The sequence below is a fragment of the Eumetopias jubatus genome, unplaced genomic scaffold (assembly GCF_037043125.1).
Source record: "Eumetopias jubatus isolate StellerSeaLion01/CBP00866 unplaced genomic scaffold, mEumJub1_p1.0 scaffold_11, whole genome shotgun sequence".
Classification (NCBI taxonomy): domain Eukaryota; kingdom Metazoa; phylum Chordata; class Mammalia; order Carnivora; family Otariidae; genus Eumetopias; species Eumetopias jubatus.
In genome coordinates this window covers 53,356,173-53,383,681 of record NW_028274817.1, presented here as the reverse complement: position 1 = coordinate 53,383,681, position 27,509 = coordinate 53,356,173, and the positions used below count along the sequence as shown (strand labels likewise).

At 35.5% G+C, this 27,509-nt stretch overlaps 1 protein-coding gene across 1 annotated transcript in view; it reads left to right on the top strand.

Annotated features, from left to right (window-relative positions):
• PCDH11X (protocadherin 11 X-linked) overlaps positions 1-27,509 on the top strand; it is a 570,208-nt gene that overhangs the window by 398,707 nt on the left and 143,992 nt on the right. The window contains 1 exon segment of the mRNA XM_028101529.2: positions 13,449-13,472. Within this exon segment, the coding sequence (XP_027957330.2) occupies positions 13,449-13,472 (24 nt within the window).

Here is a 27,509-nt window from a genome sequence, read left to right as displayed (position 1 = left end):
ATATGATACATGTCTTTCTCTGATTGACTTATTTCACTCAGCATAACACCCTCCAGTTCCATCCACGTCGTTGCAAATGGCAAGATCTCATTCCTTTTGATGGCTGCATAATATTCCATTGTGTATATATACCACATCTTCTTTATCCATTCATCTGTCGATGGACATCTTGGCTCTTTCCACAGTTTGGCTATTGTGGACATTGCTGCTATAAACATTGGGGTGCACGTACCCCTTCAGGTCCCTACATTTGTATCTTTGGGGTAAATACCCAGTAGTGCAATTGCTGGATCAAATGGTAGCTCTAACATAATTATTTCTTTATTGAGGTGAGAACATTAAGATCTAGTCTTGTAGCCATTTTAAAGTACAAAATGCAGTATTGCTGACTATAATCACTATGCCGCGCCTCAGATCTCCATCTTCTAGTAGTAAATTTGTACCCTTTGTATACTGAACATGTTGATTCAGGTAACTTTTTAAGGGCTCTGGTTTTTAGCCTGTGAAATTATATTCTAGATAAAAATTTAGGTTGTATCTTTCTGCCCTTTGACGTGCTTAAGTAGTGTCAACATTAAAAAAGAGTGACTTTTTTTAAAAAAGATTTATTTATTTGAGAAAGCGAGAAAGAGAGAGAGTACATGAGAGGGGAGAGGGTCAGAGGGAGAAGCAGGCTCCTCGCCAAGCAGGGAGCCCAACGCGGGACTTGATCCCGGGTCTCCGGGATCATGACCTGAGTTGAAGGCAGTCGCTTAACCAACGGAGCCACCCAGGTGCCCAAAAAGTGATATTTGAAGCACTATGTGTTAAAGTGCTCCCAAAGATATCCCCCAAATAAAAGAGCAAAAAATATAGCCAGTAGTTTATGGATTGGAAAGATTTTGTGATGACTAAAAAAATGAGTTCAGAAATTTAAAAAGACGTACATAAAGGCTTTCAGTTATGGGATGAATAAGTCACAGGAATAAAGGACACAACACAGGAAATATGGTCAGTAACATTGTAATTGTGTTGTATGGTGACAGATGGTAGCTTCATTTGTGGTGAGCATAGTATAATGCATAAATTTGTCAAATCACTATGCTATACACCTGAACTAATGTAACATTGTGTGTCAACTATACTCAAATTAAAAAAATAATAATAAAAAGAATATTCACAGTAAAAAAAAGACACTATAACTCTAGGTTATAAAGAAAAGGAACTATTTGGCATGGTACAGCATGTTTGGTTGAATAAAATTCTATTAATGTACAAAACAGAAATTGTGTATTTAGTGAAAATGCCTCCTTTCAATTTTTAGGGTTCTAGTTACCTCTATAATAAAGCCAGTATTATAACTTTAGTTGTTGTCAATTTTGAAGTGAATAGTTCTTTGATCCAATAGTAAACTAACTTTTATGGACATTCAGGACTGGGACAGATATTGGTAGAAATATTAATATACAGATATGAGAAATTTATTTTATGTTTGCAACATTGCTTTCACTGTAAATAAGATGCTTATTATATTAATCACCTTGCAACTTTTGCATTTTGTAGTCTTAAACTTTCACACAATTTGAACAGAAAATTTGACTTGAACTTCACTATTTTTGTGGTTCAGAATGTGCAATCTACATAAGTACAATAATGTCACAGCTTATTTTTCAATCAACCAGAGATGCACTTGTGTAACTTGAGTTATACAAAAGAATAATTGGATATTTCTGTCATATCTTGCAGAATGATTTCAAATTAGCATTATTCAAAGGAAACTAAGTAGTGTCCTATTAATTTGTTGTTACAAACTTAAAGTGCATCATTTTGTTTTAATACTGATTCTGTTATATTCTGTGACCTTCAGTACAAATATTTATGTGGCTTAGCATAAGGAAAGAATTTGCTCTCAAGAGTTAGCCGATAATAACTTAGAATATGTGTTTGGTTTTAGGTAAACTGAAACTTGGTTTATCAATTTTTTCTCTGTATTGGAAAGCATAATAAACATTATAATGCACAAAGTTAAGGAGGAGAAATAGATGAATGTTACATAAAGTATTATCCTTCAATTGACTCTGGTGGCAAAGATATTTATTTTCAATTCAGTATCTTTAAAAATGTTTTCAAATCTTATTTACCCCCACAATAATGACCTTTTACAATTTTATTAAAGAAGATTGTGTGAATTTAAAAATTATACATGAGGGGCACCTGGGTGGCTCAGTTGGTTAAGCATCTGCCTTCAGCTCAGGTCATGATCCCAGGGTTCTGAGTTTGAGCCTCATGTCGACCTCCCTGCTCAGTGGGGAGCCCGCTTCTCCCTCTCCCTCTGCATCTCCCCCTTCTTCCTCTCTCTCTCTCTCAAATAAATAAATAAAATATTTTTAAAAATATAAAAAATATACATGAGAAAACAACTGCAATTGTCACTACTTTATTGAAGTAAATGGCAATTATAGGTCTATGCATGATTCTTTTTTTTAAGATTTTATTTATTTATTTGACAGAGAGAGACACAGTGAGAGCAGGAACACAAGCAGGGGGAGTGGGAGAGGGGGAAGCAGGCTTCCCGCGGAGCAGGGAGCCTGATGCGGGGCTCGATCCCAGGACCCTGGGATCATGACCTGAGCCAAAGGCAAATGTTTAACGACTGAGCCACCCAGGCACCCCATGCATGATTCTTGATAAACAAACATTACACGTACACTATCAATTTTGTGGTGAGCTCTGTTGACCTTTAAGTGATTTGAGCATTATCTATTTATCAGTAATTCTTTTACATGTAGCCGGATGTTTCTAGAGAATGTTAAGTTCTTGAATATCTGTGTTAGGATTACACAGGAAATATTAAAGTATGCCTGTATAGAATAATACAGCATAATTTGATATTGTTTTCATGATAAATTTTAGTAATTCTTATGTGACTTAAATAGGAGCTGCATTTTTTACTATAAAATATTTTTCCTTAATTTAAACTTTATAGCATAAGAATCACAGTAATTTCTTATTCATTTATCTTTTTATTATGTTCTGTTAATCACCATATATTACATCATTAGTTTTTGATGTAGTGTTCCATGATTCATTGTTTGCGTATAACACCCAGTGTTCCATTCAATTATTCATTTATTTTTTAGAAAGAGAGCATGCATGCATAAGTCGGGGGGTAGGGGCAGAGAGAGAGGGAGAGAATCCCAAGCAGGCTCCACACCCAGCACAGAGCCTGATGTGGGCCTGACCTCTGATCCTGAGATCATGACCTGAGCTGAAATCAATAGTCAGAGGCTTAACTGACTGAGCCACCCACGTGCCTCAAGAATCCCAGTAATTTCTATTGTTCTAAATTACTAATTATGATTTCTTTTTGTCAAAATACAAAAAAATGAAAAAAACTCAACTGTATTTCAAAGTAAGCACTTATGTAAACTTAGATTTTTATATTATTATCAAATTTGTATAAATACAAATAATGATACCTGAACTATTGTGTTTAAATGTATTAATACATTTGATTTCAGAATACCAAATGCTGTGAAACCAATTTTATTGGTAAAAGCAAATTTAACTTATATACTCACTTTGTATATTAGTAAAATACATTTTAAGTTACACATAAATGCTATACATAGTTGTTTATAATATAATATTTGGTTGTATTAGTAAAAGAATTTCATTTTCATTATACTGATTCACATCCACCATAGAATCTCAAAGGACAAGTACTGTGCTTATCTTGATATTGCAAAAATCTAGAGCAGTATGCGTTCTTCAAAAATACAAATGATAAAAACCTTTAAACGTTAAGAAGCAATTGGAATTTAGGGATATATTTGGAGATGGACCGTATTTTATGCAAAAAAAACTGTGTAATTATAATGAATATATCTATTTATTTCTGAGTTAGTATATAATAGTACATATAATACTTAATTTTTTCAAACTTTTATTTAAATTCTAGTTGGTTAACAAAGAGTGTAACATTGGTTTCATAAGTAGAATATAGTGGTTCATCACTTACATATATCACCCCTGTGTTCAACAAAACAAGTGCCCTCCTTAATATCCATCATCCATTTAGTCCATCCCCCACCCACCTCCTCTCCATCAACCTTCAGTTTGTCCTCTATAGTTAAAGGTCTTTTATGGTTTGCTTCCCTCTTTTTTTTCCCTTCCCCTATGTTCATCTGTATTGTTTCTAAATTCCACATATGAGTGAAATCATATGGTATCTGTCTTTTACTGACTTGTTTCACTTAGCATAATATACCATAGCTCCATCCACATCCTTTCAAATAGCAATATTTCATTATTTTTGATAGCTGAGTAATAATCCTATATATATATATATATATATATATATATATATATATTCCACAAATTCTTTATCCAATCATCAGTCGATGGACATTTGGGCTCTATCCATAATTTGACTATTGTTGATAATGCTGCTATAAATATTGGGGTGCATGTGTTCCTTCAAATCAATATTTTTGTATCCTGTGGGTAAATAACTTGTAATGCAATTGCTAGGTCATAGGATAGTTCTAATTTTATTTTTTTGAGGCAATTCGACACTGTTGTACAAGGTGGTTGCACCAATTTGCATTCCCACACACAGTGTAAGAAGGTTCCCCTTTCTCCACACCATCACTAACATCTGTTGCTTATTATGTTGTTAATTTTAACCATTATGACCAGTGTGAGGTGGTATCTCACTGGGATTTTGATTTCTATTTCCCTGATGATGAGTGCTTTTGAGCATCTTGTCTTGTTTCTGGTGGCCATCTGGATATCTTCTTGGGAAAAATGTCTATGTCTTCTGCCAATTTATTGACTGGATTATTTGTTTTTTGGGTATTGAGTTTGATAAGTTCTTTATACATTTTGGATACAAACACTTTATCAGATATATAATTTGTAGGGCACCTGGGTGGCTCCGTTGGTTAAGCAACTGCCTTGGGCTCAGGTCATGATCCTGGAGTCCCAGGATCGAGTCCCGCATCAGGCTCCCTGCTCAGCAGGGAGGCTGCTTCTCCCTCTAACCCTCTCCCTTCCATGTGCTCGCTCTCTCTCTCTCTCAAATAAATAAATAAAATCTTTAAAAAAAGATATATAATTTGTAAATATCTTCTCCCATTCTGTAGGCTAACTTTTAGTTTTATTGATTGTTTCCTTGCCTGTGCAAAAGCTTTTTATCTTGATGAAGTCCCAATAGTTCATTTTTGCTTTGTTTCCCTTGCCTCCAGAGATGTGTCTAGTAAGAAATTGCTATAGCTGAAGACAAAGAGGTTGCTGCCTGAGTTCTCCTCTTGGATTTTGATGGTTTTCTGTCTCACATTTAGGTCTTTCATCCATTTTGAATTTATTTTTGTGTATGGTGTAAGAAAGCAGTCCAGTTTCAGTCTTCTGCATGTGGCTGTCCAGTTTTCCCAACACCATTTGTTGAAGAGACTGTCTTTTTCCCATTGGATATTCTTTCTTGCTTTGTCAAAAATTAGTTGACCACATAGTTGTGGGTCCATTTCTGCATTCTCCGTTCTGTTCCATTGATCTACGTGTATATCTTTGTGTCAGTACCATACTATATTCAGGACTATAGCTTTGTATTATATCTTGAAGTCCAGAGTGATGCCCCCAGCTTTGTTTTTATTTTTCAAGTTTGCTTTGGCTATATGGGGTCTCTTGTGTTTCCATACAAATATTAGGATGGTTTGTTCTCTGTGAAAAATGCTGGTGGTATTTTCATAGGGATTACATTAAATGTGTAGATTACTTATGTAGTGTACATATTTTAACATTATGTGTTCTTCCAATCCATGAGCATGGACATTTTTTCCATTTCTTTGTGTCCTCTTCAATTGCTTTCATGAGTATTCTGTAGTTTTCAGAGTATAAATCTTTTACCTCCTTGGTTTGGTTTATTCCTAGGTATCTAATCATTTTTGGTACAATTGTAAATGGGAATCCCATTTACAATTGTAAATGGGATTCCTTGATTTCTCTTTCCTTCTTCATTACTTGTGTATAGAAATGCAACAGATTTCTATACATTGATTTTATATCTTGTGACCGCTGAATTCATGTATCAATTTTAGCAATATATTGGTAGAGTCTTTCAGGTTTTCTATATAGAGTATCTTGTTGCTTGGGAATATTGACAGTTTGATTTCTTCCTTGCTGATTTGGATGCCTTTATTTCTATTTGTTTCTGATTGCTGTGGCTAGGACTTCCAGTAATACGTTAAATAACAATGGTGAGAGAGGACATCCTATCTTGTTCCTGACTGTAGAGGAAGAACTCTCAGTTTTTCCCCCATTGAGGATGATGTTACCTGTGGGTCTTTCATATATGACTTTTATAATGTTGGGTATGCTCCCCCATCACTAATTTTTGAGCATTTTTATCAAGAATGCATGCTGTTTTTGTCAAATTTTTTTTGCATCTGTTGAGGAGATCATGTTTCTTATCTTTTCATTTATTAATGTTATGTATCATATTGATTGGTTTGCAAATATAGAACCAGCCCTGCAGCTCAGGAATAAATCCTACTTGATCATGTTGAATAGTTTGTTAAATATACTGCTGGATTTAATTTGCTTTGTATCTTGTTGAGAATTTTTGCATCTATGTTAATCAGCAATGTTGGCCTGTAATTCTTCTTTTTAGTGGAATCTTTGTCTGGTTTTGGAATCAAGGTAATGCTGGCCTCGTAGGATGAGTTTGGAAGTTTTCCTTCCATTTCTAGTTTTTGGAAGAGTTTGAGACTAGGCATTAACTCTTCTTATATGTCTGATAGAATTCTCCTGGGAAGCCATCTTCCCTGGACTTTTGTTTTTTGGGAGATTTTTATTATTGATTCAATTTCTTTGCTAGTTATTCTTCTGTTCAAATTTATATTTTTTCATGTTTCAGTTTTAATAGTTTGTATGTTTCTAGGGATTTATCCATTTCTTCCAGATAGCCTAATTTGTTGGCATATATTTTTTATACTATTCTAATAATTGTTTGTATTTCTTTGTTGTGGGTTGCGATATCTCCTCTTTCATTCTTGATTTTATTTATTTGGCTCCTTTCTGTTTTCATTTTGATATGTCTGGCTAGGGGTTTGTCAATTTTATTAATTCTTTAAAAGAATCAGCTCTTAGTTTCATTGATCTGGTCTTTTTTTTTTTTTTTTGTACGTTTGTTTGTTCCTATATCATTTATTTCTTCTCTGATCCTTATTATTTCCTTTCTTCTGTTGGCTTTAGGCTTTACTTGCTGTTCCTTTTCTAACTCCTTTAGGTGTAATTTTAGGTTGTGCATTTGAGACTTCTCTTGCTTCTTGATGTAGGCCTATATAGCTACATACGTCCCTCTCATGACTGTCTTTGACGCATCCCAAAAGTTCTGGACTATTGTGTTTTCATTTTCATTTGCTTCCATATTTTTTTAATCTCTTCTTTAATTTCCTGATTAGCCCATTCACTCTTTATTAAGATGTTCCATAACCTCCATGCATTTGTGGTCTTTCCAAATGGTTTCTTGTGGTTGAATTCAAGTTTCATAGTGTTGTGCTCTGAAAATATGCATGGTATGATATGATCACAATCTTTTTGTACTTGCTGAGGCCTGATTTGTGATCCAGTATGTGATCTATTCTGGAGAATGTTCCATGTGCATTCAGAACAATGTGTATTCTTCTGCTTTAGGATGAAATATTCTGAACATATCTTTTAAGTCCATGTGGTTCAGTTTGTCATTCAAAGCCATTGTTTCCTTGATTTTCTGCTAGATGATTTGTCCATTGCTGTGAGTTGTTAAGTGCCCTACCATTATTTTATTATTATCAATGAGTTTCTTTCTGTTTGTTAATAATTGATTTATGTATTTCTATGTTCCCACATTGGGGGTCTTAAGATTTACAATTGTTAGATATTCTTGTTGGATAGACCCCTTAATTATGATATAGTGCCCTTCGTCAACTCTTGTTAAAATCAAGTTTGTTTGATGTATGTATAGCTATTATGGCTTTTTTTTTTTCCATGTCCATTAGCATGATAGATGGTGCTCCATCCCCTCACTTTCCAATCTGGAGGTTTCTTAAGGTTTAAAATGTGTCTCTTGTAGCCAGAATGTACATGGGTCTTTTTTTTTTTAATCCATTCTGATAGCCTATGTCCTTTTTTTAAATTTTTTATTGTTACGTTAATCACCATACATTACATCATTAGTTCTTGATGTAGTGTTCCATGATTCATTGTTTGTGCATAACACCCAGTGCTCCACGCAGAATGTGCCCTCTTTAATACCCAAGCCTATGTCTTTTGATTAGAGTGTTTAGTCCATTTACATTCAGAGTGATTACTGATAGGTATGAATTTAGTGCATCATATCAGCTGTAAAATCATTGTTTCTTGAGATTTTCTGTTCTTTAGTCATCGTTGCTTTTGCTCTTTCCCTCTCAAAGAGTCCCCTTTAATATTTCCTTTAGACTGGTTTAGTGGTGATGAATTCCTTTAACTTTTATTTGTCCAGGAAACTCTTTATTTCTCCTTTTATTCTGAGTGGCGGCCTTGATGGATAAAGTATTCTTGGCTGCATATTTTTCCCATTCAATATGTTGAATATATCATGCCTCTCTCTTCTGCCCTGACAGGTTTCTGTGCAGAAAGCTGCTGTGATCCTTATTTCCTTCCCCTTGTAGGTTGAGAATTTATTTTCCCTTGCTTCTTTCAGGATTCTTTCCTTTTCTCTGTATTTTGCAAATTTAAGTACGATATGTCTTGATGTTGGATAGCTTTTGTTGATTTTGATGGGAGGTCTCTGTGCCTTCTGAATTTGGATGTCTGTTTCTTTTCCCAGACTAAGGAAGTTTTTAGCTATAAGGTGGTCCTATAAAACTTCTGTGCCTTTTTCCTTGTCTTCTTTTTCTTGGACTTCTAGGATATGAATGTTATTATGTTTTATGCAGTCACTGAGTTCCCTATGTTTACATTCATGGTCTAATATTTTTCTTTCTCCTTTTCAGCTTCAATATGTCCCATAATTTTATCCTCTATATCACTTACTCATTCCCTGCTTCTTCCATATTGTGGCACTTTCATCCATTTGGTTTTGCATCTCAGTTATAACATTTTTACTTCAGCCAGACTAGTTTATAGGTCTTTTATCTCTGTGGTAAGGGTGTTTGATTCTTCTATGTATTATTTATATCTATTCTGATTAGATCCCTGGTCATGACATCTTGTTCTTTCTTTTGGGATGAATTCCTCCATATTGTCATTTTGTCTTGGTCTCTGTCTTGTGTGTTAAGAAAGCCTGTGCCTGGGGGTGCCTGGGTGGCTCAGTTGATTAAGCAATGGCCTTCGGCTCAGGTCATGATCCTGGAGTCCTGGGATCGAGTCCCACATTGGGCTCCCTGCTCACTGGGGAGCCTGCTTCTCCCTCTGACCCTCCCCCCTCTCATGTACTCTCTCTCTCAAATAAATAAATGACTAAATAAATAAATAAATAAATAAATAAATAAATAAATAAATCTTTAAATAAAGGAAAGAAAGGAAGCCTGTGGCTGGTCTTATTTACACTACAGCTGAAGCTTTGTAGCACTCTATGATCAGTAGATGTGGTGCATGTAGGGAGATTTGTGTTGGTCTTCTAAGGGAGGGGCCTGCTGCTGCTATGGCTCTCAATCACACTTGCCTTAGTAATAAAGGCACCTGCACAGTTCATGGGTGTGGGGCTGGTGTAAGCGTCTCAAGCTTCCACTGTGTGTGCTATGCCACTCACTGAAGTCCATCTGTGCTGATAGAAGGTGTGAAAAATGGCTTCAGCCCACTCTCTTCCCTGGAGAGGGGAGTCCACACTCACTGCTGTTCAGGAAGCCCTCACAAAAGAACGAACTATCTCTCCTCTTATGTCCCAGGCTTCTGGCAGATCCCTGTTTTCACCCTGTCTGTGTCAATGTCATCTGCCCTCCTGGCAGTGGTGCAGTGCTCCTGTGTTTTTATCTCATGCTCATGGCTGGATTTCACAACTCCAAATTTTAGGGACCTGGAATGACATGGACCTGGACTGATCCTCTGGAGTAGATTTTCCCCATGCTGTGACTGATACTGGTTTGTCCCAGAAAAGCAGTTGCATAACTGCACAGGGCTTTGGAGTTCATGGCAAAGCACAGCAAAAAGCCATCCTCCAGGTTAGCTGTCCTCAGCAGGATTTTCTGCTTGTATGCTAATGAATGGGGCAGCTTAATGGTGCCTGCTGGTTCTTTTGTTCCCTGAGAGGCAGTGCTCCTTCTCCCAAATGCACTCCAAGAAGGGGAACTGTATCTCCCAGCATGACCCAAGGAATCCTCAGAGTACACCATCTGTTCCTGTGTCTTTGCCCTCCTTCTTCACTGGAGCAATACTATACTTGCCAGAATCAACACTGGTGATGGTGATGACTTCTAAAACTTCAGATTTTCAGCTCTGCTCCTTATAAAGTCTTGCAATAATCAGCCCCTCTTGTTTTTCCAGTCAGTGGTTTTGGGGAAGTGTTTTTCTTGTGCAGTCCTCAATATGCTGTTTTATCTCCACCTCTTCATCTCTCTCTCTCTCCCCCCCCTCCATAATCAGGGCTCCCTCCCTTGTGCAGCACGTGGGATACTTTTTTCCTCCAAATCACATCACTGCACCTCCTACCTTTCATGTTTCCTCTTTTCTCCCTCTAGTTATGCAGTTTGGTCTCTCAGTCCTCAGATTGATTTCACGGGTGTTCAGAATGATTTGGTAATTAGTTGTGTTTGAGGGACAAGGCAAGCATAAGGTCCTCCTAGTACTCTGCCATCTTAACTCCTCCTCCTACATATATTGCTTTAGAGAAGGAAAATGGTTTCACTTTTTTGACCATTTCATGTCATGATTTTGTGTCTCTTCAGAATTAGTGTTGAAAATTTTATGCAGAGTCTGCTTATCATCCTGAATTTTAAAGAAAATTTATCAATATTTGACTTTAATGATTTGTAAACCAATTTTCATTTTTCAGCTTAAGAGCTAAACATTTCCTAGGATATGTTTTTTAAATGTGTTTGTTTCCTTTACCATGTTGTCATGTCATCTGTTTTGTTTCTTTTATTCATACCTCTTTACCCTTAGAAATAAATCTAGATCCATTTTATTTTTTTCTGTTATTTTCAGTTACCAAATTAGAAAAGATTTTGGTAACTAAGGTTTATACCACATTAAAATTGCAGTCTTAAAATGAAAACAAGTACTTTACCTCTCTGCATAAAGCCACTTTTCTTTTTCACACCATTTTATTTGAAAATTCTATATTTAAGTATTACCAGAGTTGACTATTAATTCCAACAATAAGTTAGAATTGTGCGTGTGTGTGTGTGTGTGTGTGTATGTGTGCGTGTGTGATAATTATCATGGAAGTATAACCATTTTATGAAAAGTGGAGTGTTACAGAATTTTATTTAGAAGATTGATTCTACCTGAACTGTATTGTAAAATCACTGTGGGTTATACATATATATTATATATATATAATATATATAAATATAATTTATAAGTGTATTGTAAAAGCACTGTGGGTTATATATATATATATATATATATATATAAATTATATATATATATATATAATTTCAGCTAGTACTACTCTTCATTTGCACTGCTTATAGATGAACACCTTATATTAAAAAAATAAATGTGCTGTGTATATATCAATGAAACTTAAAATGGGCAAGGCTCTTTCATTAATCATTATCATTGCATAGAGATATGCTTTCACCTTCACTTTTTCTATCTCTGACCTATTCCTTCTCTCTAAGTATTTCATATGTCTTGTGTTTCATAATGTTACAGGGTTGCAGGGTTCTTGTCTCATGGTGTCAAAGAATGAATCTCATGGACACAAAAGGGTGAAGTGAAGTGAAAGTTTATTAAGTGAAGGTGAGAACAGAAAGGAAAGAAAAGAGCTCTCTAGAATGAAAGGAGTCCTGAATGCATTGCCACTGTAGCTTTTAGTGGCAGTCTTTTATTGAGAACCGACTGGGAAGCTTGTGGCCTTGAAATTCTTGTCCCATCTTGGTTTGAACAAGGACTATTGATAACATCCTTAAAGACTTACTTCATCTTTAAGGTCTGGTCATTTTCTTTGATTACAATGTAGCTGCCAAAAAAAAAAAAATATATATATATATACTCCCTAACATTCAGGGCCAGGTGTTCTGGTTTGTTCCCTTACCTCTGGTTTTGTATGCCTTAGCATTTGGAATTTCTGTGAGTCTGCTCACATAGCCCCCTGTGTGAGCCTAGTCAGAGGAGTCAGGGGCCTCCTATCTCTCCCTGCCTATACCTTAACATTTTCCTTACTCAATAATGTTCTAATTTTATTTAAAACCGATTTTTAGGGATGCCTGGGTGGCTCAGTTGGTTAAGCATCTGCCTTCGACTCAGGCCATGATCCCAGGGTCCTGGGATCGAGTCCCACATCGGGCTCCTTGCTCAGCAGGAAACCTACTTCTCCCTCAGCCTGCTGCTCCCCCGCTTGTGCTCGCTTGCTCTCTCTCTCTCTCTGACAAATAAGTAAATAAAATCTTTGAAAAAAATAAAATAGATTTTTAAACAGGTTCAAAATATTTATCTTTAACATTTTTATACTTACACGCATATTTTAAATATATCAAGAAATCATTTCTACTGTTGATCTTAAAATTTTAACAAAGAATAATTTTGATAATTGTCCAGATCAACATATATCCAAGTGTTTGTCAAAGTGTAATTATTTTATTTAAAAATAGGCTTTTTTAATTATCCCAGGTCAAGCATGATCTTAGTGTTTTCTAGGAAGTCCATAATACAATGCCTGAATTTATTTTCCTAGGAAATAATGGTAATGTTCTCTAATTCCCAACACTCTAATTGTGAGAAATGAATTTTAGCTGTGAAAAATAGCTATATTATAGATAAAGTGTCTTAACCAAGTTAAGAATACTTCTATTGGGTCATCCGCATGTTAGTGTCTGTTGATTTTTGTTTTTCCCATTATTTTTTTACCACCTCAGATTTGGAGGCAGAGCAAGGTGTTAAGTAAAAACAATGTTTTTCTTTATACTCCAATTCCTGTAAGAAATTCCATGAGAAAATTTCAATAGAAGACTCTGCTGAGCTATCATAGGCAATGAAAATAGAAAATCTACTGAGATTTTGCAAAATGTTGAGTTCAACAATACATTCCCTATAGGGAAAGGACTAATTGCTACTCAAGAGGCTAGCATATAGCATAGGCTTGCTCTGATTTTAGAAAAAAAATATATTACAGGAGAGAGATTTTATGGGTTATCAGTCTTCTACCTTATCTCAGTTGTCACATTCTCTGAAAAATGAAGTTGAAAGTATATTGCAGTATCTTGCAGTTTAGTTAAATTAATATAACATGTTGGAAATAAGACAAAATATTTATTGTATTTAACTTTATGAAACTCTTTTTCTAGCTTTCATCCCTGGACTAAAGAAAGGTACAGTAGAAATCAACATAAACCATAATCATGATGTATATTTCATTTTAAAATGAATTGCTAATTTGTGTTTAAGAAGTTTTGTTCTTTTCAGTTATCATAAAACATTGCAATTTCAACTGTTTCAAACACATTTTTAGTATGTTTAACAAACTGATATCTAAAAAAGGTATTCAGTCAGTTTGGTATCTTGTATAACTGAAACTGGATGTTTTATCCAAGTTATGTGTAATTACTATTTAGATAGCAAAATTAACATGACCTTATAGACATTTTTTGATTTACTGTAATTACTTTTAACTTGCCTCCAGATTTAATTAGTCATTTTTCTTCTCTTACAGTTAAAGCATATTCAACATTTTGTCTGAGGAGGCATTCAAGATATAATTCTACTTTTCTATACTTTCATTCAAATTAGATTATAAATTTCATATGTTGTTTACATACCTAACAAAATAATTGTTTACATGCTTTGTGAACTTGTAAATAATATGCATTTTCTTTGCCAAATTATAATGTGTGATTACATGTGAATCTATATAAGTTAAGGTTAACAGAAAACAAATTTCTTTAATTATGGAGTTTAAGCAATCAGTTCAAATGCATATTGTTCTATTGTGCAGATAAAGTTTTAAAATGCTCCAGGATATTTTGAATGCTCCAAAAGTATTTACACTCTGCATACACACACCTAATTTTTATTGTCTACTTCATATTTGAGGATTGCCCTGACCTGCTGTTCCATTGTTATTTAAAACAATAATTTATTTCACTTCTTATGCTTCTATTTTAAAATATAATTTACAGTCCTTTGATATTTTGACCAAGTGGAAATCATACTCAAAAAATAAATCTTGAAATCAGTCATAAGAGTCTAAATTGTTATGTAAAGAACCTCACCATTAATCTTTAATTTTGACATATCTATACTAGCAGCATGCTTTTTATTTATTTATTTATTTAGTATTTTAAATGTCTTTAATGTTTTGGCCTTTTTATATTGTGCTGAAGCAGTTCTTGTGTGAGCTTGAGTATGCAATGTTTATAGGGAAATTCAGGTGAAAGTGGATGCATTGCATGTATTTCATTTTGTCTCTTCCCTTCTCATTAGTGTTTAGGAATCCCCTGAAAAATACTGTTCAGGAATTACACCTATCTAATAGGTGTGGGAATGTGTTTGTGGTTGTAAGACAACCTGGAGGTGTTTTTATTAGTAGTATCATTATAATTATGGAAGTATAATTGAGATACAATGTTATATTATTTTGAGGCATTCAAAATAGTGATTCAATAATTCTATATAATACTCAGCACTTACCAAAAGTATAGTCACCATCTGTTCCCATACAATATTATTGACTATATTCTTTATGTTGTACTTTTCATCTTTGTGACATATCAATTTTGTAATTATAAGTTTGTATCTCTTAATCCCATTTATCTATTATTCCCATTCCCCCACTCACTTCTCCTTTGGCAACCACCAATTTGTCTTCTGTATTTAAGAGTACGTTTTTGTGGGTGCCTGGGTGGCTCAGTTGGTTAAGCGACTGCCTTCGGCTCGGGTCATGATCCTGGAGTCCCGGGATAGAGTCCTGCATCGGGCTTCCTGCTCAGCAGGGGGTCTGCTTCTCCCTCTGACCCTCTTCCCTCTCGTGCTTTCTATCTCTCATTCTCTCTCTCTCTCAAATAAATAAATAAAATCTTTAAAAAAAAAGAGTACGTTTTTGTGATATTTTTATTCATTTTTTTTTTATTTCACATATGAAATCATATGGTATTTCTCATTCTCTGTCTGACTTAGTTCCCTTAGCATAATCCTTTCTAGGCCCATCCATGTTGTTGCAAATTGCAACATCTCATTCTTTTTTATGGCTAAGTAATATTTGATTGTTTACATAACCCACATCTTTATCTCTTCATCTATTGATGGACACTTAGGTTGCTAACATATCATAGCTATTATAAATAATGCTAAAATAAACAGAAGGATGTGTGTGTATTCTTTCAAATTAGTGTTTTTGTTTTCTTTAGTTAAATACCCAGTAATGGAATTACTGGATCATATGGTATTTCTATTTTTAATTTTTTGAAAAACTACATAGTGTTTGCCACAGTGGCTGCACCAGCGTACATTCCCACCAACAGAACACAAGTGTTTCTTTTTCTCCACATCCTTACCAACACTTGTTGTTTCTTGTGTTTTTTGTTTTATCCATTCTGACAGGTGTGAAGTGATATCTCATTGTGCACCAATTTACATTCCCACAAACGGTGCACAAGGGTTCACTTTTCTCTGCATCCTCATCAGCACTTATCATTTCTTGTGTTTTTCATACTAGCCATTCTGACTGGCATGAGTGATATCTCATTGTAGTTTTGATTGGAATTTTCTTGATTATTAGTAATGTGGAGCATTTTTTCATGTGTCTGTTGGTAATCTGTATGTAGTCTTTGAAAATATACCAATTCAGGTCCTCTGCTCATCTTTTAATCTGGTTGTTTAGTTTTGGTGTTAAGTTGTATTGATTCGTTATATATTTTTGATGTTAACCCCTTATCAGATATATCATTTGCAAATATCTTCTCCCATTCAGTAGGTTGCCTTTTCATTTTGTTGATAGTTTCCTTTGCTCTGCAAGACCTTTTTGTTTTGGTGTTGTCCCAATACTTAATTTTTGCTTTTATTTTCTTAACCTGAGGTGATAGGTACATAAAGATGTTGCTGGGGGTATATTTCCAAGATTATTGCCTACCGTTTCTTTTAGGAGTTTTATGGTATCAGGTCTCATATTTAGGCCTTTAATCTAGTTTGAATTTATTTTTGTGTACGGTGTAATAAAATGGTCCATTTTCATTCTTTTATATGTAGCTGTCCTGTTTTCCCAAACCATTTATTGAAAAGACTGCCTTTTCCCCATCGGATCTTCTTCCCTGCTTTTTCATAGATTGAATGACCATATATATGTGGGTTTATTTCTGGGATTTCTATCCTGTTTCCTTGATCTGTGTATCTACTTTTGTACTAGTGCCCTACTATTTGATTATAGTAGCTTTGTAGCAAATCTTGAAATCTGGGACTGTGATAACTCCAGCCTTGTTCTTAACTTCCAAGATTAATTTTGTGGTTTTATACAAATGTTAGGATTGTTTGTACTAGTGTTGTGAAAAATGCTATTGGTACTATGATAGTGATTACAATGAATCTGTAAATTGCTCTCAGTAGTATGAACATTTTGGCAATATTAATTTTTCTAACCCATGAGCATGGCAAGAATTTCCATTCATTTGTGTTGTCTTCAATTTGTTTCATCAATATCTTATAGTTTTCAGAGTATAAATCTTTAACTTCCTTGGCTGAATTTATTCCTAGCTATTTTTGGTGCAATTCCAAATGTGATTTTTTTTTTAAATTTCTCATTGTGCTACTTCATTATTAGTGTATGGAAATGCAAAATATTTCTGTATATTAATTCTGTATCCTATAACGACTGAATTCATTTATCAGTTCTAATAGTTTTTTGGTGGAATCTGGTGTTATATATATAAAACCCTATATCATGTATCATGTCATCTACAAATAGCAGCAGTTTTACTTTTTCCTTGCCAATTTGGATGTTTTTCAATTTCTTTTTCTTGTCTGATCACTGTAGCTATGACTTCCAGTACTATGTTGAATAGTGCTAAGAGTGGACATCCTTGTCTTGTTCCAGATCTTAGAAGAAAAGCTTTCAGTATTTCACCATCGTGTATGATGTTAGCTATGGGTTTTTAAGATATGACATTTTTAATATTGATACGTGTTCCCTCTGAATCTAATTTGTTGTACAAATGTATTTTGTTAAGTGTGTTTTCTAAACTATTGAAGTGATCATATGGTTTTTATCTTTCCTCTCATTAATGTGATATATCCTATTAACTGATGTGTCAACATTGAACTATTTTCATCTCTGGAATCCATTCCACTTGATCATGGTAAACGATCCTTTTAATATATTGTTAAATTTGGTTTCCTGATACTTGTGTAAGGGTTTGTTTTTTGTTTTTTGTTTTGCATCTATGTTCATCAGAGGTATTGGCCTGTAGTTCTCTCTTTCACGTCTTTATCTGGTTTGGGCATCAGGGTAATGGCCTCATAGAATGAATTTGGAAGTTTTCTTTCGTCTTCTATTTTTTGATATAGTTTGAAAAGAAAAAGTATTAACTCTTAAATGTTTGGTAGAATTTATTTTTTTTAAAGATTTTATTTATTTGACAGAGAGAGCATAAGCAGAGGGAGAAAGAGGGAGAAGCAGGCTCCTTGCTGAGCAAGGAGCCCGATGTGGGACTCAATCCCAGGATCCTGGATGATGAGCAAGACTGAAGGTAGCCGGGTGCCTAGGTGGCTCAGTTGGTTACGCGACTGCCTTCGGCTCAGGTCATTATCCTGGAGTCCCTGGATCGAGTCCCACATTGGGCTCCCTGCTCAGCGGGAAGTCTGCTTCTCCCTCTGACCCTCTTCCCTCTCGTGCTCTCTATCTCTCATTCTCTCTCTCAAATAAATGAATAAAATCTTAAAAAAAAAAAAAAGACTGAAGGTAGCCACTTAACCGACTGAGCCAACCAAGCATCCCTAAATGTTTGGTAGAATTTAACTGTGACTGGACTCTTGATTTTGGGGAGGTTTTTGATGACCCATTCAATTTCATTACTCATAATCAGTTTGTACAAATTTTATATTTCTTCCTGATTCAGTTTTGGAAGATTGTGTTTCTAGGAATATATCCATTTCTTTTAGGTTGTGAAATTTATTGGCATATAATTTTTCATAATATTCTCTTACAATCCCTTATATTTCTAAGGTGTCATTTCATATTTCACCACCTTGAATTCTGATTGATTTATTTGAGCCTTCTCTCTTTGTCCTGATGAGTTTGACTACAGATTTATCAAATTGTTTATCTTTTCAAAGAGCCAGCTCTTGGTTCATTGAACTTTTCTATTGTTTCTTTTTGTCTCTATTTCATTCATTGTCTCTCTAATCTTTATAATTTTCTCACTTTTAGGAGCTTTGGGGTTTTTCCTTTTCCTTGTCCTCTTAGGTGTAAAGTTATTTATTTGATATTTTTCTTGTTTCTTTTTTTTTAATTTTATTTTATTATGATTTGTTAGTCCATACAATACATCATTAGTTTTTGATGTAGTGATCCACGCTTCATTGTTTTCTTATAAGACCCAGTGCTCCATGCAGTACATGCCCTCCTTAATACCCATCACCAGGCTAACCCATCCCCCAACCCCCTCCCCTCTAAAACCCTCAGTGTGTTTCTTGGAGTACATAGTCTTTCATGGTTCATCTCTCCCTTTCATTTAACCTTTCATTTTTCCCTTCCTGCTCCTAATGTCTTCCATGCTACTCCTTATGTTCCATATGGAAGTGAAACCATATGATAATTGACTTTCTCTGCTTGACTTATTTCACTTAGCATAATCTCCTCCAGTCCCATCCATGTTGATTTAAAAGTTCGGTATTCATCCTTTCTGAAGGCTGAGTAATATTCCATTTTATATATGGACCACATCTTCTTTATCCATTCAAATGTTGAAGGGAATCTCGGCTCTTTCAGCAGTTTGGCTATTGCGGACATTGCTGCTATGAACATTGGGGTGCATATGGCCCTTCTTTTCACTGCATCTGTGTCTTTGGGGTAAATACCAAGGAGTGCAATTACTGGGTCATAGGGTAGCTCTATTTTTAATTTTTTGAGGCACCTCCACACTATTTTCCAAAGTAGCTATACCAACTTGCTTTCCCACCAAAAGTGTAAGAGGGTTACCCTTTCTCCACAACCTCTACAACATTTGTTTTTCTTTGCCTTGTCAATTTTGCCACTCTACCTGGTGTAAGGTGGTATCTCAATGTGGTTTTGATTTGAATTTCCCTGATGGCTAACGATGATGAACATTTTTTCATGTGTCTGTTAGCCATTTGTACGTCTTCTTTGGAGAAGTGTCTGTTCATGTGTTCTGCCCATTTGTTGACTTGATTATTTGTTTTTTGGGTGTTGAGTGTGAGAAGTTCTTTATAGATCTTGGATACCAGCCCTTCATCTGTAGTGTCATTTTCAAATATCTTCTCCCATTCTGTGTGTTGCCTCTTTGTTTTGTTGACTGTTTCCTTTGCTGTGCAGAAACTTTTTATCTTGATGAAGTCAAAAGTTCATTTTTTGTTTTTGTTTCACCAGCCTTTGGATATGAATCTTTAAAGAAGTTGCTGTGGCCAATGGCAAAGACATTACTGCCTATGTTCTACTCCAAGATTTTGATAGATTCCTGTCTTACATTGAGATCTTTCATCTATTTTGAGTTTATATTTGTGTATGGTGTTAGAGAATGGTAGAGTTTCATTCTTCTGCATGTGGCTGTCCAGTTTTCCCAGCACGATTTATTGAAGAGACTGTCTTTTTTCTATTGCATATTTTTTCCTGCTTTGTCGAAGATTATTTGACCATAGATTTGAAGGTCCATATCTGGGCTCTCTATTCCGTTCCATTGGTCTATATGTCCGTTTTTGTGCCAGTACCATGCTATCTTGGTGATCACTGCTTTGTAATATAGCTTGAAATTGGGCAACATGATGCCCCCAGCTTTGTTTATCTTTTTGCACATTTCCTTGGTGATTCGGGGTCTTTTCTGATTCCATACAAATTTTAGGATTGTTTGTTCCAGCACTTTGAAAAATGTCATTGGAATTTTGATCAGGATGGCACTGAAGGTATAAATTGCTCTGAGTAGCATAGATAATTTAACCTTGTTTATTCTTCCAATCCATGAGCATGGAAAATTTTTCCATCTTTTTGTGTCTTCTTCAATTTCTTTCATGAGTGTTCTGTAGTTCCTAGAGTATAGATCCTTTACCTCTTTGGTTAGGTTTATTCTGAGGTATCTTATGGTTTTTGGTGCTATTGTAAATGGAATCGTTTCTCTAATTTCTCTCTCTACAGTTGCATTGTTGGTGTATAAGAAAGCACCTGATTTCTGTGCATTGATTTTGTATCTTGCCACATTACTGAATTCCTGTATGAGTTCTAGGAACTTGGGTGTGGAGTCTTTGGGATTTTCCACATAAACAATCATGCCATCTACAGAAAGAGAGAGTTTGATTCTTTGCCAATTTGGATACATTTTATTTCTTTTTGTTGTCTGATTGATGTTGCTAGGACTTCTAGTACTATGTTGAACAATAATGGTGAGAGTGGGCATCCTTGGAGTAGTCCTGATCTTAAGGGAAAGGCTCTCAGCTTTTCCCCATTGAGGATGATATTTGCTGTGGGTTTTTCATAGATGGATTTTATGAACTTGAGGAATGTTCCTTCTATCCCTATACTCTGAAGAGTTTTAATCAGGAAAGGATGTTGTATTTTGTCAAATGCTTTTTTTTGCATCAATTGAGAGGACCATATGGTTCTGTCTCCTCTTATTAACGTGTTCTATCACATTGGTTGATTTGCAAATGTTGAACCACCCTTGCATCCTGCGGATAAATCTCACTTGGTCATGGTGGATGATCCTTTTAATGTATTGTTGGATCCTATTAGCTAGGATTTTGTTGAGAATTTTGGAATCCATATTCATCAGGGATATACGTCTGAAATTCTCCTTTTTGATGGGGTCTTTGCCTGGTTTGGGGATTAAGGTAATGCTGGCCTCATAGAATGAGTCTGGAAGTTTTCCCTCTGTTTCTATTTTTTGAAACAGCTTCAGGAGAATAAGTATTATTTCTTCTTTGAATGTTTGGAAGAATTCCCCGGGGAACCCATCAGGCCCTGGACTCTTGTTTTTTGGGAGGTTTTTGATCACTGCTTCAATCTCGTTACTGGTTATTGGCCTATTCAGGTTGTCAATTTCTTCCTGTTTCAGTCTTGGGAGTTTATAGGTTTCCAGGAAGGCATCGATTTCTTCCAGGTTGCTTAGTTTATTGGTATAGAGTTGTTGGTAATAATTTCTAATAATTGTTTCTATTTCCTTGGTGTTAGTCGTGATCTCTCCCCTTTCATTTGTAATTTTATTAATTTGAGTCCTTTCTCTTTTCTTTTGGATAAGTCTGGCCAGTGGTTTATCGATGCCATTACTTCCTTCAAAGAACTGGCTTTTTGTTCATTGATTTGATCTACTGTGTTTCTGGTTTCTAATTCACTGATCTCTGCTCTAATCTTAATTATTTCTCTTCTAATGCATGGCTTAGGCATCGTTTGTTGCTTTTTCTCTAGTTCTTTAAGGTATAAAGTTAGCTGGTGAATTCATGATTTTTCTAGTTTTTGATTGAGTCTTGGATGGCTATGTATTTCCCCCTTCGGACTGTCTTTGCAGTATCCCATAGGTTTTGGACCGATGTGTTTTCATTCTCATTGTTTTCCATGAATTGTTTAAGTTCTTCTTTGATTTCCTGGTTGACCCAAACATTCTTGAACAGAGTGGTCTTTAGCTTCCTAGTGTTTGAATTTCGGCCAAATTTTTTTCTTGTCATTGAGTTCCAGTTTTAAAGCATTGTGGTCTGAGAATATGCAGAGAATAATCTCAATCTTTTGGTATCAGTTGAGACCTGATTTGTGACCCAGTATGTGGTCTATTCTGGAGAAAGTTCCATGTGTGCTTGAGAAAAAGAATTATTCTGTTGTTTTAGGGTGGGATGTTCTGTATATATCTATGAGGTCCATCTGGTCCAGTGTGTCATTCAAAGCTCTTGTTTCTTTGTTGATTTTCTGCTTAGATGATCTGTCTATTGCTGAAAGTGGAGTATTGAGGTACTCAGTAGTATGTAGTAATACTACAATTAATGTATTGTTATCAACATGACTATTTCAGTTAACAGTTGGCATATGCAGGTGTCTGCTCCCATGTTGGGGGCATAGATATTTACAATTGTTAGATCTTCTTGTTGGATAGACCCTTTAAGGATGATTTAGTGTCCTTCTGTGTCTCTAACTACAGTCTTTAATTTTAAAATCTAATCTGTCTGATATAAGAATTGTTACCTTAGCTTTCTTTTGAGGTCTTTTGGCATTGAAGATGGATCTCCATCCCTTCATGTTCAGTCTGGATGTGTCTTTAGGGTCAAAATGAGTCTCTTCTACACAGCGTATGGATGGGTCCTGTCTTTTTATCCAATCTGCAACCCTGTGCTGTTTTATTGGAGCATTTAGGTGGCTCACATTGAGAGTAGTTATTGAAAGTTATGAATTTATTGTCTTCATGTTGCCTGTGAAGACCTTGTTTTTATAGAATGTCTCTGTAAATTTCTGTTCTATATCACTCTTGGGGTCTTTCTCCTTTTATAGAACCCCCCCTTAATATTTCTTGCAGGGCCAGCTTAGTGGTCACATATGCCAATCTTGGAAGCTCTACATCTCTCCATCCATTCTAAATGACAGCCTTGCCGGATAAAGTATTCTTGGCTGCATGTTCTTCTCATTTATTACCCTGAATATGGCTTGCCAGGCCTTTGTGGCTTGCCAGGTCTCTGTGGATAGGTCTGACATTATTCTGATGTTCCTCCCTCTGTACATAAGGAATCTCTTTCCCCTAACTGCCCTTAATTTCATTTCCTTGGTTCTAAGAGTTGCTAATTTTACTATGACCTGCCAGGGCGTTGGCCTGTTTCCTTGATCTTTGGAGGGGTCCTCTCTGCCTCTAAGACATGAATGTTTGTTTCATTCCCCAGATTAGGGAAGTTCTCAGCCACGATTTGTTCAATTATATCTTCTAGTCCTCTCTCTCTCCACCTGCTCAGGGATCCCAATAATTCTGACATTGGAAAGTTTCATGGTGTCACTTATTTCTCTGATTCTATTTTCATGGATTCTGAGTTGTTTTTCCCTGGCCTCCTCTTTTCCCTTCTTGTCTATTAATTGGTCTTCTAAATTACTAATTCATTCATCTGCCTCACTTACCCTAGCTGTTAGATTATCAAGATTAGATTGGATCTCATTGATTACCTTTTTAAGTTCTGCCAGTTCAGCTTTCATTTTGGCCTTAGAGGCTCTATGTTACCATTAATCAATTTCTCCATTCTAGCTATTGTCTTCACTATTGCTACCCTGAATTCCATCTCCAGTATCCATTTGTAAATTTGTGGCAGAAGTCACAGTCTCTGAGTCGTTCCTATTTTGGGGGTTCCTCCTCCTAGTCATTCTGTTGAGGTGAGGTTGAAGGAATGCAGAGTCCAAATTATTGACCACAACCCAAGCAAGATGCACCTGTTTTGTAGCGACCCTAGTATTGTCAGTCTCTTGTTCTCCCAGCCTGTCTTCTGGGGGAGGGTCTTGCTGTGCTGTTACTCAAGCAACCCTGTTTGGGCAAAGTTGCCCTGCTCCCTGTGGGGGGGAATGGTCTCAGTTAAAACCGGTTTTGAGGGGCTTTTTTTCTGTGGCGGCTTTCCCTGGTGGCTTTCCACATCTCTTGCAAGAGTCAGAGCAGAACTGATCATTTCCAACCTTTTGCCTCAGAGCAGAGAAATCACAGTCTGTTCTTCAGTGAGCTCTCCAGGCCATACTATCTCTGTCTGTGCTGCTAAAAACTGCAGCGTCCTGGGTTGTGCGTCCTTCAGCAGCACTCCTAGTCCTCGCCTCCAGGTCAGGCACATCTCTGCCCTTTGTGCTTCTAAAACTGCCAGCCACCCCCAGTTCACACACGCATTCTCTCCACTCTGGGTTTCAGTCCAGGGGCCTGCCCTAAAGTCCTTTCCCCATCGCTACTGGTCTGTGAGTCTTTGCCCTGTCCCTAGCATGGGAGGTTATCGCTCACCAGTGGTGTAGATCACCACGGCTCCCTCGCCCTTCTGTTTATCTTCCTATATCTGTCTGCAGAATCATGGCTCCCCACTTCATACCTCAAAACCAACTGCTTATGACATTCTGTTTGTAGAGATCCAGATCTATCTTCTTACATCTCAGGATGATTTCATGGGTGTTCAGATTGGTCTGGTAGATATCCTGCTTAATTCTGGGGACCAGTTGGAATAGGGTCCCCTACTCCTCTGCCATCTCTTCAGTATCCCCCTCTTAAATGTAAACTCTTTTACCCTCTAGAAAGGTTTTGGATTGACCCCACTGCCACATCCAAACTGACAGTCAAATTTCTGATGCTTGACCTGGGGCCGTCCCACATGGATTTTTATGACCTCACTTTGCCCTGGCCCCTGCTGGCTGGGAGGAGGCAGAGCCAGTGCCGGAGCCTGAGCCTGAGCAAGCAGGAGCAGGAGGAGGACATTTTTCTTGTTTCTTGTGTTAGGCATGTATTGCTGTAAACTTCCTTCTTAGAACTGTATTTGCTCCATCCCAAAGATTTTGTACTATTATGTTTCCTTTTTCACTTGTCCATGTATTTTTTTTTATTTCCTCTTTGATTTTTTTTATTGACCTATTGGTTGTTTAGTGGCACATTGCTTAACTTTCATGTGTATGATTTTTTCTTGATTTTTTTAATTGGTTTCGCGTTTCATACTGTTGTGTTTGAGAAAATAAATGCTTGATATAATTTTAATCTTAAATGTCAAGACTAGTTTGTGACCTAACATGTAACCTATCCTGAAGAACATTCCATGTGTACTTCAATAGAATGTGTATTCTGATGGTTTTACATGGAATGTTGTGTATATATCTGTTAGGTTGATCTGGTCTAATATGTCATTCAAATCTACTGTTTCTTTGTTGATTTTCTGTCTGGATGATCTATCCTTTGATGTAAGTGGGGTGTTAAAGTCTCCTACTATTATTGTATTACTGTCAAATTCCTTCTTTATGTCTGCTAATATTTGCTTTGTGTGTTCAGGTGCTCCAAATTTGGGTGCATATTTATAATTATATCCTCTTGCTAGATTGATTTCTTTAATATTATGTAGTACCCTTCTTTGTTTCTTGCTATAGTTTTGGTTTTAACATCCATTTTGTTTGATATAATTATAGCTACCCTGCTTTTAGTCTATTTGCATTTAAATTAATTATTGATAGGTATGTACTTATTGTCATTTTGTTAATTGTTTTCTGGGTTTTGTTTTTTTTTTGGTAGTTCTGTTGTTTCTTTCTTCTCTTGCTGTCTTTGATGTAGTTTGATGACTTTCCTTATTGTTATGCTTGGATTCCTTTTTCTTTATTGTTTTTGGATCTATTATAAGTTTTTGACTTGTGGTTACCATCAGGTTCATATATAACAACTTAAACATATAGCAGTCCATATTAAGTTGATGTTAACTTAAGTTCTAACCCATTCTAAAAGCATTAAATTTTTATTACCCTCTGTTTTATGTCTGTGATGTCTTGTTTTACAACTTTTTTAATTTTGTGTATTCCTTACTTAATTTTGGTAGATATAATTCATTTTTACTACTTTTGTGTTTTAACCTCTATATTGGCTTATAAGTGATTAATCTACTAGCTTTTCTATATGTTTGCTTTTACCTGTGATTTTTTTCCATTTATAATTTATTTCTAGTTATGGCCTTTTCTTTCTACTTAAGGAGTTCCCTTTAAAATTTCTTCTAATGTTTGTTTAAAGGTGAAAATTAACTCTTGTTTGGGAAACTTTTGGTCTCTTCTATTCTGAATGATAACTTTGCTGAGTAGATCATCCTTGGTTGAATTTTTTTTTTTTCTTACAGCACTTTGAATGTATCATGCCACTTCCTTCTGACCTGCAGTTACTGCTGAAAAATTAGCTGATAGCTTTATGGGGTTTTCCTTTAAAGTAAATGTTTTCTCTTGCTGCTTTTAAAATTCTCTTTATCATTACTTCTTGCTATTTGAATTATTATGTTTCTTGGTGTGGACTTCCTTGGGTTTATATTACTAAGGTATCTCTTTTCTTCCTGGACCTGGGTGTCTGTTTTCTTCCCCAGTTTAGAAAGGTTTTCAGTTATTATTCTTTAAATACGTTTTCTGCCCCATTCTCTCTCTTCTCCTTGATGTGTCCTTGGGATGCTGTGAGCTCAGGAACCTCTTACTCTGTCATCTTCCCTCCTCACAAGTCCAGACGTTTTGATCATAACATTCCAAGATATGGTGGAAAGAATATTTGAAGGTGAACCAGATCATATTGAGTTCTAATGACAGTTCTACACCTGACTAAATGTGTACATTTGGCCAAGTTACTTAAACACAGACTCTATATTTTTTTCGCACATTTAAAAAAAATTGTAGTGATCATATTTATACTTAACCCTCACAGAGAAGTCAAGCTGCTGAAACATGATGATATAATAATGAACAAAAACACATTAGTTAGTATTTAAATGTATACTGTGTTCTAGATACTCTCCCTAATAATTTGTAAATGTTTTTATTTTAATACTTATGATACTTCTATGTGTAAGTTCTATTATTTTCTTTATTTTTGAAATAGTGGAAACTGAGTGAAAGTTAGGGTAAATAATATAGGAATTTGATAGTCTCTAAAGCACTATACCAGTGTAAGACATTACTATTGTTTAGATTTTAGAACTTTTATCAGTACACCAATGAGCCATGATCATTGCAATTAAACTTCTATTTTAAATTTTGCTCTAATTGCATATTTATTTAGTATGTTCATAATGCAGTTGGGTTCTTACTCCAAGCTGCACTGAAACACCATAGTACCTTTTATGGTTATATTTTATAATTTTCATACCATATTTTATATATCCACTTTCCATTAACAGCTTATTTGAATACGCTTGATATTATTCATCTCACTTAATACAGTTTCTTAAGCATGTTTTTTTATAATTAAATGTTAACACATAAGGGAAAAAGCCCTCTATGACCCTAATCACAAATGTATGTGACTAATCTTATTTTATTCATTCAACTGGTCTATTGAAGACTGTTTACCAGGGATAAAATTGAGTTATTTTCTTAAGTACAAAAATATGTAGATTTTTCCCCTCATAGTAAGTTAGATATATATGTGCAAGTTCTTAGTAGTAAAATAAACACTTCTATTCCTGGCAGTGCTTTACTTGTCTTCAAGGAAGAAATTGCAAATATATACTTGTCAATTCATTCAGAGCAAATTCTTTAGTAC